We start from the raw sequence: 12,790 nt of genomic DNA on the forward strand, positions 1-12,790 counted from the left end.
GTCGTCTATCTTTGCATTAGTAATTACAAAGTTTTTTTTATAAGGAAGACTAAACTGACGATAAATACGCAAGCCAATAGCCAGTAACCAAGTGCTCCACCGAATACAGTATTCAAGGAAATTACGCCTATTGATGTCTACTTGTATTACAAACGAATATTTTACGATTAATCAGTGCTAATTACAATATAAAATTAATCATGCAAGTCAACAAAATTTTCACTCAAAGAAATGGCATGCTTTATTGTGGCTTTAATCAAGATCAAGGTAACTTATGATGATGATTTCATAACTCTTCTCCTATACTAGAATACTTTAATCAGTCATTATACGTACTGTAACATAATATAGGGAAAATGACTGATTTGCCATTGCATAATATAAATATAATGAATTCATTAATCTATCGATAAATTCATGCGAAAACTCGCAACCAATATTGTTGAGGCTACGTGTTAATCGTTGGCGTGTAGCGTACGAGTATAATGGCGCAGCAAATGTGCGTATAGCTTTATACAATATGCGAGGAAGCATTTCTAGAAATAGACAACTTTGTAGACTACTATACGAATGAGTAAGGCGTAATCTATCAGCAAACTGAAATGAAGCGCTATCTGTATCCTTAATACGTGCATATATCATTACCCTAAAATTCTATATTAAAGCGTCAATCCTTCAGCTACAGTATTGTACAGTACTACTTGAGCAGTTGGTAAACCTGTAAGGTTAAAGTGGAGCTCACATAATTATTGATAGTAAATAGCATTAACTCATTCTAGCATAAAACGTCTCAGCTTGCGTAAAAAAATAGACATAGAGACATACCACAATCTAAAAAAAGTAATTGATAATGATTTGCATATTTATACTTTCGACAATAGATGTACGCGTACATTATCAAGGCAGTAATTATAATATTCACCTGCTGACATTACAATGTTAACTTTCCATCAAAGATAATTTTGATGTATTCCACCGAGGGATAGTTTCAACCGAATGTAGGTTTCTAACTATGAAACCATTAATCACGTACATCTGTCGGGCTATATGCTGTAGCATACAGAAAAAATATTTACTTTCATATTTCCTTCCATTACATAGGTTGCTTTGCTTGCGGTATGGAAAATGGATTCAGAGTCTTTAACTGTGACCCACTAAAGGAAAAAGAACGCCACGGTAGGGAAAATAGAGTTGTTTAAATTAATTAATTAATGAATCGACTTTTCACTTAAATATGACAGTTTTAGGATTGTACTATGCACTACTACACTAGCGATATATTCTTGATACTTGTAAACGGACAGTTCTGATTGTATTCCATAACTATAGTGACGGTTAATAGTAGTAGTCATGTGTAGTAGTATTTTTATGAGATAAAACAGACTGAGTTAATTAAAATAGATTTACTCCAGTTCTTCCTCGTAAATTGATCGGTCCATAATCGATTCATTGTTTTAATACGATACTCATATAACATACCTTAATTCTTGCTAAGTTACTATCTAAATATCTTATGCATTCACTGAAGAATCACATAACTAACATATATCAGTTTATATGTATGTAACTCCTAAATTATAATTATCCAATTGTTCCTGATTAACCAACAGGATTATTCTGATACCGAAATTGACGTAATTGTAACCTTAACGTATCTACTTTTTTAATTAGATTTTGATGGAGGCATCCAACAGGTAGAAATGCTGTTTCGATGTAATTACTTGGCTATTGTTGGTGGAGGCCAGAGCCCAAAATATCCGCCTAATAGAGGTACTAATCATCGTAATATGTTTTCTATATAATTGTCTGTTATAGCCTGCTACTTATGATCTTAAATTTTAGAAACACAACACTAAATATACAGTACGCGGATTGCAGTTCACAACTATTTTCCCTTAATTTTTTAGTGGTAATATGGAACGATGTGCAAAAGAACAGTGTCATTGAGTTAAACTTTGCTACAGAAGTTAGAGCAGTTCGCCTACGAAGAGATAGGTTAGTTCGCAAAACCTTCGAGTTTTATATAAATTATCCAGTTTCAACGATATTTTTCGAGAAGTAGTCTATCAGTATATCATACAAGTGAAAAAGCTGTTACAGTATACAGAGTGGTCAATAAATGACCTGATCTTATTTTTGGGGAGAATTGAATATCCACAGATGTTATTTTAAATACTGTGCGGCATTATTTGCAGAATTGTTGTAATACTTGATACAATGGTAAAAGTATTTACCTTTACACAAGCACCACAACAAGTACATGTGTTTGATACCTGCAGCAATCCTAAAGGTAATTTATCTACCAACATTGGGTAACAAATAATTACGTGTACAGTAAGCGTATATTTTATTAAAAGCATAATCTACCGCTATTACTATAATTATTAATCGCCATGGTGTAACGCTGACTTTTTGTTATCGTTTTCAAAAGGAATTGGCGTTTTGTGTCCGAGTAGTAGTAATTCCTTGTTAGCTTTCCCTGGTGTCAAGCTTGGTTCAGTTCAACTGATTGATTTAGGAAACGCTGAAAAACCTCCAGCTATAATCGAAGCTCATGAAAATGCCATTACGTGTATTTCTCTCAATCTTGATGGTACACTGTTAGCTACTGCCTCTGAAAAGGTAACTCAAATTAGTTACTCGTACAATTAATTTTATATACAAATTATATGCTATTTATGATATAACGAACTATAAAGATGATAATTTGATGGATATTCTTCGCAAAGGTGACTAGTACTAATATGCATACTTTTATGCTAACATTTGATGAGCATGCGAATGATACTGCAACATAGTGTAAGCTACAGTGTGAATCGTGATACTTTAGTGAAGCTTTGTATTTCTGTAATGATACTGTATCTTGTAGTAAATCAATAAAGTTTTGCTTTTTAGTGTCGCTATTATGTTTATGACTATACTAATACTGTAGAACTGCATATCAAGCAATATTCATTTATACGTTCAGCCCTCAAATCGCTTTTTCATCTATTTCCTACAATTCGTCTAATTTCTGATGATAGCATGCCCTAAAAATCTGGAATTCGATATAGTTAAGGTTATTTGTATATTTACCTGATTATGACATGAGTAGTTCCCCAAAAATTTACTTCAGACACAGTGTTTCATTTTTAATTCATTTTTAATCCGGTATACTGATTTGGTATAGGGTACGCTAATAAGGATATTTAATACTGCGACATGTTTACTGGAAAATGAGTTAAGGCGTGGCACGGGAAATGCCTTTATTTATTGGTAAGTCTACAAATTGACTGACATTGATTAAATATATTTAAAGGCCACTCATTACTGATATAAGTAACAGTGACGTAAGTATAAAATCTAAAATTACAAGTTTAAGGGATTTGCTAGTGTCCGATACCTACATGGATAATTTTTTTTTCATTTAGTATAAATTTCAGTCCTGAATCTTCTCTATTGTGCGTGGCCAGCGATCATGGAACTATTCATGTTTTTAATATAGCCGATCCGAAAAAGAACAAGCAGTCCAGGTAGAATATGTTTTGGAATTAGATACTCGAGCTTGTTGTTTATGGAAATAATGGCTTAATTGATGTATTTGCATAATTTCACATTACCTCTTGATAGTCTTGCTGGTGCGCACTTTCTTCCCAAATATTTCAATTCTCGATGGAGTTTTATGAAAATTCAAATTCCTAATGGTTGTCAATGTATATGTGCATTCGGAAATGACAGCAATACAGTCATTGGTAAGCCGCGATACTGTATTTAATATAATTTGCTATCGTATCAAATTTCAGTAAATCTGTTTTATCTTTTATTACATACCAAATAATATTTTGCTCATAATTTATCCATCAGCTATCTGTGGTGATGGCAACTACTACAAGTTTCAGTTTAACGAAAAAGGAGAATACAGTCGAGAGATGAGTCAAAACTTTTTAGAAATGACTGACGGTGGTACATAAGGGCAGCACTTTCACAATATAATCTCTTAAACGCTTGCTATTGAAATGATATGTCTGCACTCTCAAAGTAATAGTTTATTATTTGCCTAAAAATAATCATCCTAATTGCTAATTGTATGAGGTAAAGAAGAAATCAAGTATCATTCCTAATATGGAGAACATCTATCTTAAGTTTCCAAACCTAACTAGGTCTATAATGTCACTCCTATTTGATTTACGATAACTGATTTTCTCTAATTACTTTTTTATAACTGTTTTTGTTAAAGATTCAAATTTTATAAATTTCTTGCGCAGATTATGTCACTTTATATTTTCGTTTCCCAACTGTAATATTAGTAATTGTATTACAGTAAAACTATTATCAACTTCTTGGTGGTGCGTTATTGCCAGTATAACAAATAAATTAAACGAATAATGATATTTTTTAAGACTATGTTAACATGCATGCTGTTGGTATGCATCTACAAGCGACTGTAGCTTACCCCAAATATAGATTCTCTTAGTTGTAGAACGATTATTGTATTACCCTCGGTAACTGTATCAATCTGATTTTTTGTTCATAGGCTACAAGATAATATTACTTGATAAATAAGCATAGCCCTTTATAAAGATATCCATATATTTTATTTCATACACAGAATTAGATTGTACTAATTAGCCATCATTATAACTGATCTATATTCATTTTATATGTAGTATTTCGAATAATATGCGACCTGTAAAGGCGATTTATTCCTATCCTAAATAAAATTAACTTTAAAAACAAGTATTGTATAAAGGTCCATGCTTAGTCATTACAAGTAAATACAATTCACCAAAATGTGTGGTTGTCAGTGCGCATTATATTTTATTTTGTTTAACTATAAATACATATTTGAAGCTGGTGTGGCTCAGAAACATAGCAGTTATTTATAAAATGATTTTAATTCTCATCATTACCGCTTTTGCGTGATAAATATAGCACATATCCTTATTATCATTTGTAATAGTAATAAAAAAGTAAGGCGATCGCTTCATAATCTTCGGCTAAAAATAAGCAGCTCCTTCTTATTCGATCTCGCAATAGCATATAAAAGCAATGTTAAATAATAGTATTTTCATCGTTAATCTTTCTTCTTATCTCGAAAAGTAAAATCTGTGCATATTAAAAAAAATAATATTAAAACAGTTTGAATCATTAACAGTCGATACGTGGAATACAGTGCGAACAACACTGTTATAAAAAATAGCAATAAAATAATCCGTGGTAGCTGAAATTTGAAAGCTCTAAAAACATCAAAATACCTAGTTAGATCAACAGCAATTGATATTACTTATGATTACTATCATGTTATTACATTAACAATGGTACTTGTAATGGTACAGTACTTACATATCCTCGTAAAAACTCGATTTCTGAAATAAAACTAGTAAACCACAACTGGCTAATAACGATTCGTGCATAAAAGGGTCAGGCATCACATTAAATCCGTATCTGTTTAAAAGGCAAGATCGTTTATTACAGTTGATCAGTTACTGCTTTCAATGTAACACAGGATGGCCGATTAGAAATTAATTGCTACATCGTAAAATCTTACCTCAAATTTTTGAACCACATGATTGCTGAAGGAATGGTAAGAAAGGAACTAAGAAGACTGGAATTTAGTAATAAAAAGCATAAATCGGAACTGCCACAATATTCTCTTTCTTTATTCTGTCTAGAATTGATAATTGCCACAAGCTACGAATTTATTATAAAAAGTGGAATACAAGAAAATATAAATTTAATAGAAATTCTTGTTAAATTTACATATATCAGCTTAGTTCTAATCACTTTTGGTTTCCTAGCTTACCTTAACATAACAGTACAAAATGGTACAATATAAACCCAGTGCCCCACACATTGTTAGGCAGATAGTTATAACTAGCAACCCGAATATGATATTAAAGTATAAATTAAAGCATATGGCAGTAAAAATGTTTCCAGTTAGACGAGCCATGGATAACCACCTTTTAGGACATACAAAGATAGTTAGATATTGCATAATCATCAACATCCTAGCATATTTTCAGTTTTTAAGCTGATTCGATGACAGTATTGATCATTCCTTGAATGATAACTACGACTAGAGAAAAGCTAATAAGAAATAGTTACCATCAATTCGTTTCCCTTTAATTGTAAAAATTACCTAGATGTAAATCTTAATACAGAAGCAACACCATAAACCAGCCAATCCATGATACAGAACTGAAAATGTAACCCAGAAATGCTAAACATATGGATCACCGATAGTAAATAGGTCGACCATTCACCAGATTTCATTACGTTAAAAATGTCGGGTTGTGGGAAAATTGGGAAAGGCCATGCAAATTTAGAAAACGTCGAACTAGATAATTTGGTATAAATTAGTAGATAATGAAATCTCGAAATCTGCCACCTTATTCGTTAAGTATAGTTTAAGTAACATAATTTTTCAATTTATTGTAGCATAAATACACAATTAAAATAAGTTTCAAACCTGAATAAATAACTAAAAGAAACTAAAGATGCAGCAAATTTCCATCTTCGATCTAGTTCTTGATTCAGTAATGTTTTTATCGAGAAATGATCTGAAGTTTGTTGTTTTAACGCTAAAGCAACACCTGGGCTAGTATTTAGCCTTTCGTTACCATCTTGGCTATCAGTAGATTTTGATTGATAAGTTTCTAACGAGTATTACATTAAAAGTCTTAGAACGCGCAGGCTATCATATATTCTTAATATCAAACACTCACATCAACGCTACTATGTAATATCAGAAACGCTAGTTGTACACATATTACCAAATAAATAAAACTAGAGACAATAAATGAGATCGACGGAAAAATATACCATTGACATATTTCACCAAATTAAATGCCAGCAAAATGATAATTGCCATTGTCCATCCCGGTAGAAAGATTGCATAATAACGAACCATCTGTGAGTAATAATTTGCCATTACATATACGTATCTCTTTAACAGTAGTTTTAATTTTATTTAATTGGATATGAATTACAAACCTGTCCAAGCAGTCGTGTATAATCGGTAGTAACAATAATCTAGAATGAAGTTAATTCTCAACCTTAAAAAATGAATTGTACAAGAGCATTTGAAGTGCACATTCATGGATACTAACTTTGTAGCGACATTTAGCGTTTGTACTCCAGATAGTTAGTCGAATACTCATGTTCTGATATTTGTTATCATTTGGCCTAGGTGTCTGCATTGGCATAGATACATTTTAGCATTTGGCTGCTATCATTCTCTTATAATAAAATGGAGTTTACTAGGCAAACTTTTATTATAGATATGGGTACAAGTATTTGATACTTTTACCTAATACAAAACTCAAAATCAACCAACAACCTAAATTTATACTGTAGTGTTGTCATAAGCGTTTAAATTTCAACTGCTAAAAATTTAGTATCTATAACTGCTTGACAGTTATAGCTGGAAGTCTAAGCATATCCTCATTATTCTAGGTACTATACAGCACAAGCATATCAGACTTCTTCGGCACCAGCTAGTATTATATGATTAGTTTTGAAATCGGGTTGTTCATAGCTTATGATCACGGTGTTATTTCAAGTAGACTAATTATGCCCCGATACACTACATACATTTAAAATATACATACTTGCATATAAATAGAAAAATTTAATTTCCCATTATCCTCGGGTCTAAAGAAATTAGATCTTTTTAATTTTAAGTCATTGAGAACGGAAATACGTGTATTCCAGCTAAACGATATTCTTCAAATTTTTAAATAGTAACGGCTATAAATTCTTTATTTAGATATTTCATTTACCTAACGTATCGAAAGACATCTTCATGAAACCACGGAACATGAAATTGAATAGCTAGTTCGATTAAACGAAGGTACAACGATTACTTAGGTGAGAAATCATGTAGCAAAACAATAAAAGAAATTTGATGTTTAACAACTAGTTATGTAATAGAAAATACAACAGTTATTTACGGAAAGAGACTATGCAGTAAACGAATCTAAAATCTAACGTAAAGGTAAAATAGATAGCTTAATAATATTGAGTAATAAATAATTATTGGTAGTACTAAATTGAATACAATGTGATGCAGAATAAAATATGCAATATCTTACTTGTATGACGTAAACAGCGATCACTACTATTAATTTGAACGTAGTATGCTTCCCATATCTTGAAGAAAAGATTAGTCATTAGTGCTTTTTATTTTGTATGCCATAAATAATATTATGGACTAACATGCTAAAAGTGAAAATAATTGAAGCAAATAGTATTTGGTTTATTAAAAACCTGCCGCATGTCCGGTAAATTGTAATTCAGAATATACTGATCATTATCATCAGAATCAACCGCCGTAAAACCCACTATGGAAGGCAGCCGAATATGTTTAGTTTTTACGGCATCGCGATAAAACTCAGCGAATACAGAATCCTATAAAAATTATATAAAAATTTAAAACTTTCGTCATATTGTATAATCTTTTCCAAACACATCAATAGATAAATATTGTTATATCCGAAAATTAATTTTTTACTAGTTACACGCAATAGATAGAATATTTATGACCTACATGAGTTGCTGTAGACACCATGACATGAGTAGCTTGAGATAATTCGGAGTTAATATTTACGTCCAGTAACTTTCAAGCAAATAAAAATTAGAATAATATTATAGTGTCATATTGACGATTTTCGTTGTTATTTAGCAGCCGCGAAGGGCTAACGAGGAATGACACAGTATTTACAGTGTTTAAATTAGGAATAACATAAAAGAATTAATTTACCTTTAGAGTACCTGTGGCATGGGGGATTATCTGCACGTGGTTTAATAAGTCGCTAGGTGAATCGCTTCATAGAGTAATGTTATAATAATTAATAAAGTTTCTCATCTTTATATATTTGCATAAAGCTAACTTAAATGATTCTATTTACCATTTGTGATAGTCTATACCGTTACAAGAAATAATCCAAGCATTAGCATTCTAGATAAGATCATATCGAGCAATTGAAATCGATTAGCCGTCTTTGTTATTCTAAGTTCTATTTTGAATCAGGACCATAACATACATTTTGTAATTTTATAGGCGAAATTTGATTTACAAATTTTGAATGCAAGTATTTGTACATATGACTTAGGCATCAAGAGCTAAGAGAAGCGAGCGGCTCTACTACTTATACAATTACAGAAAATTCGATCAAAATTCACAATCCTACATGATCGATTAACGTAATACCGATGTGGTCATTAACAAAAGTCGATCTTTAGCTATTCTTTGAGGTTTTAACGGGAAGGCCATCAGGCACCTTTTTGATGATTGCTATACATTTAATCAAACGAATTATGTAATAATTAATTATCTCTATAAGGGTCTCATAGTCATTCGAGCCGGTTATTTCAATGATAACATTGTGGAGATACTATTCAGGAACTGTCTTTAATAATATTTATACCATAACGCTCTCGTAGATAACATCGTGAAATAGTATGTACCTTCCTGTGTAAACCGTTACTCCAAATTCTCGAAATACAAATATTTACTGGGCGCTCTGAATTATCACAATCAAAAAAAATAATGTCAACAATTTAGACGTCTACAGTATATCATATTTTATAATGTATAAGTTAATACCAACGAAATTAAGCATATCTTAAAACCTTGATCTATTTTTAAGAATTTTTTTCCTAATTTATAAGGATAATTTCGCATCCCATTATGCTTAATTAAATGATGCGCTAATACATTCCTTCTTTTAGACGTTGATGATGATATCTAATTGAGCGAAAGAAGACCGAATCGTCAAGATATCAACAACAACTAAAATTGCTTCATTAAAACTCCAACCTGCCCATGTGCTTCAATCATATCGTACAATGCGCGAACAATCGCTAAGACTAATTCCTTGCACCTAAAAGTAAACGACAAGTTAGTTAGTGTTATGTTTGTTACATACAAATTTCGTTTTGATTAGCATATTTTAATAAATCTGACCATACGATACAACGGTGATCTATCGTCAGCCATGTGCGTGGTACAGCAGTCGTCTACGTTGGATAGAAGGTAATACATTCATGTAACAGAACTGTTATGCAATCTTTATATTAGCACGATATTCCCGTGATCAGTAACAGATTACAGTACTTACTATAGCATTAATACTTCGATTATAATTCGCAACCTGTAAGATAAATAAGTCTAAATAAAATTATTTATTGTACTGGTATTTCCGAGTTAGTCTATCGAAGATATTAATTACACTAGAACAAGACATACACTGGCTAAGGACGTAAGATCTGATCTCACAATCACGTCACGAAGGCCACCACCCACAGAAGCAATAATTACTTGGTCGAGTATTTGGCCAGAAGATGACTGCTCTTGCCAGAACTAAAATTGTATGAGATAATATGTATTACTTTCTTACGCACTAAAATACACTAAGATTAAGATATGGATTTCTCCATGAAATGGGAGGACTTGAAAATTATCCACTGTAGTAAAAGAAAAGAATTATGTAGTATACTACTTCTAATAATAGAACTATTATGTGATTAGAAAAAGCACTGGGAATGCATTGAAATTATGATGTTTTAGTGTTCATGAAACACGCTCGCATTTAGATTTGCTACCCTGATTCTTGACGCTATAGTTTCGAGTGCTCTTAAATGATCACAGCTTCTGTCACGATACAATTTAAAAATACTTTAAATACGCTAATGTAGTACAGCGTGTGCTCAGTAAAGTACATTGGAACATGTTTCACAAAAAGTGGTAAACTATCGATAATGATAGTAATCCTATTACATGCATTTCCAAATTTAAACATCTCACTCTATTCTGACTTTAATTATAAGAACTGGTAAACGTTCCGAGATCCTCTTCAACGTAGTAATTTTCTTACCGTGTTAACCGTATCATAAAAGTCAGCAACGTATTTATCCGCATAGAAGACTGCAATGGCATACATAGTTATTTTAAAAACTTTTCCAAAAATGTTCACAAGTTAGCTAACGAGTTAATTCCATAAAATCTACGACAAACCAGGACTCCGATGGGGAGTAGCGATAGTAATGACCGTTGTAACAGTACTGTTGTCAAAGTTAGGTAAAGTGAAAAGTGCTCTAGCGATCATGCCTCCCTAATTAATCAATAATCAAGGTGTTAAAATCTCAGTAAGCCATTGTAACAGATAATTTTCTAACTTTTATATACAGTATAATACAACATATTATGCTAGCTACAATAGAACTTGATTTCAATCTTAACTATAGAATGGCCAATAACAACGACAGATCTTGGTGGACTAGGTAAATTTCGGTACCCCGCGAGTATTCTCTTGATGCAATAATTAACATATTCTGCGTTTAAGAAACTACTCATTAATAATTTGAAAGTTTTGTAATGTGCACAGTAACTAATAATATATTTTCTTTTAGATATTAAATAGAATGTACGAATAATGTACGATGAATATGGGTTATATTATTAATACCTTATTGCATAAACAAGAAATTAATTCAGATTGTATGCATCACTAAAGTTACACATTTACTTCCAGACCGTAGACTAATATTTTCAGCCTTATTCAATAATTAGTATACCTGCTTGATCACGTAATGTACCACCGTAAAGTCCAGAAATTTCCTATATAATACATTATGTAGAGATCATTATAGAACTGTTACATTAAGAAGGAATAAGGGTTTACAGCTTACTGCGTACAACTCAGTAACTTAAAGACACGAATACTGCACTAAGATAGCTTTGCAAAATCTTTCTGCAATACTGCGTTCATTGGAATAGGCAAATAAATATTGGTCATAGCAGTTTGATAGCAAAGATAGAAATTTAGTAAAGCAATGTGAGTTGTGAGCTGATAAATATTACCTCATTTAAATCAATGGTGTAATAATTAAAATGCTCCTTTCTATTCATTGACTTTTGATACGAAATTGAGGCAAGAGATCGAACTTTAATACATAATAAAGATATAACAACCAAAAATACTTAATAAGAGCTAGTATAAGTAGATTGATTAATATCTAAAAATCACCTTGTTTGTAACTACCAGCGTTGCCAGGGATGAATAATATCGGAATACCGAATATATGATCGTTCCTGAGCGTTTTCGTATTTACACGTAATGTTGTATAGGATAACAAATTAGATCCGTAAGACTCGTAAAGACCCATATTCGTCAATTCTAATGCTAGTTTTAATCTCTTTCGATTTTTTAAAATTAAAACTTCTGTTTTATGAACTTAGCTAACATGAGTATTACTTGAGGAATTGATAAATTATCACGTAAAAGCGTAAGGCTACATTACAGATGCAATTATTTCATACAATAGTACACGTGTATAATCCCATCCTTTGAAATAAAGATATGCGTAAATTATGCTAACTAACATGGTATTTCAAATAGTCGTGCTGAATTGTAATCCTTCTAGATAAGAATACTATCATGGGAATCTATACATATCACTACATGAGATCGAGCAAGGTTTTTTGAGCAATGAATGTATGATACCCATTGCGTAACTGGCAAATTAGACCTTCAAATAAACCATGATATTGCAATCATTACCTTAACGTTTCTGCATAGTACCTAATAGTGGAAATGTGATAAGGTTAATACACTGGATTACATTATTATTCATTCAGAGACATTAACACCAAATGATCAGCAATTTACAAGGCTAAACATTTGCTTTAATCCAAGAAATGATACGCGTACTAACCCTTCTCCATAAAGATAGAGTGTATAGCGCGGAAATTTGGCCTGAATTGTGGTTGGTAACGGTATTGGCTATATCAAGAATATTAAACAACGGT

At 31.7% G+C, this 12,790-nt stretch overlaps 2 protein-coding genes across 2 annotated transcripts; one reads left to right on the forward strand and one right to left on the reverse strand.

The window, feature by feature from the left end:
- Nucleotides 1-200: 200 nt before the first annotated feature.
- Nucleotides 201-3,950, forward strand: TRIADDRAFT_20943 (uncharacterized protein; the record flags this gene model as incomplete). Its single annotated transcript, XM_002109178.1, has 10 exons — nucleotides 201-267; nucleotides 1,102-1,176; nucleotides 1,672-1,770; nucleotides 1,908-1,995; nucleotides 2,196-2,290; nucleotides 2,432-2,622; nucleotides 3,170-3,255; nucleotides 3,411-3,512; nucleotides 3,610-3,731; nucleotides 3,844-3,950. The coding sequence occupies 10 exons, from the start codon at nucleotides 201-203 to the stop codon at nucleotides 3,948-3,950; spliced, it is 1,032 nt and encodes a 343-aa protein (XP_002109214.1).
- A 1,116-nt stretch (nucleotides 3,951-5,066) lies between these two features.
- On the reverse strand, nucleotides 5,067-12,147 carry TRIADDRAFT_53016 (uncharacterized protein; the record flags this gene model as incomplete). Its single annotated transcript, XM_002109745.1, has 21 exons — nucleotides 5,067-5,085; nucleotides 5,323-5,424; nucleotides 5,528-5,670; nucleotides 5,783-5,939; nucleotides 6,119-6,316; nucleotides 6,449-6,635; nucleotides 6,973-7,034; nucleotides 7,761-7,812; nucleotides 8,073-8,130; nucleotides 8,248-8,388; nucleotides 8,528-8,596; nucleotides 9,448-9,503; nucleotides 9,613-9,727; nucleotides 9,800-9,863; nucleotides 9,947-9,999; nucleotides 10,101-10,133; nucleotides 10,229-10,342; nucleotides 10,857-10,906; nucleotides 11,557-11,599; nucleotides 11,843-11,925; nucleotides 12,009-12,147. 21 exons carry the CDS (start codon nucleotides 12,145-12,147, stop codon nucleotides 5,067-5,069), a joined length of 1,938 nt encoding a protein of 645 aa, XP_002109781.1.
- Between the last annotated feature and the right edge of the window lie 643 nt (nucleotides 12,148-12,790).

This window comes from Trichoplax adhaerens, genomic scaffold (genome assembly GCF_000150275.1).
Source record: "Trichoplax adhaerens TRIADscaffold_2 genomic scaffold, whole genome shotgun sequence".
Classification (NCBI taxonomy): Eukaryota; Metazoa; Placozoa; class Uniplacotomia; order Trichoplacea; family Trichoplacidae; genus Trichoplax; species Trichoplax adhaerens.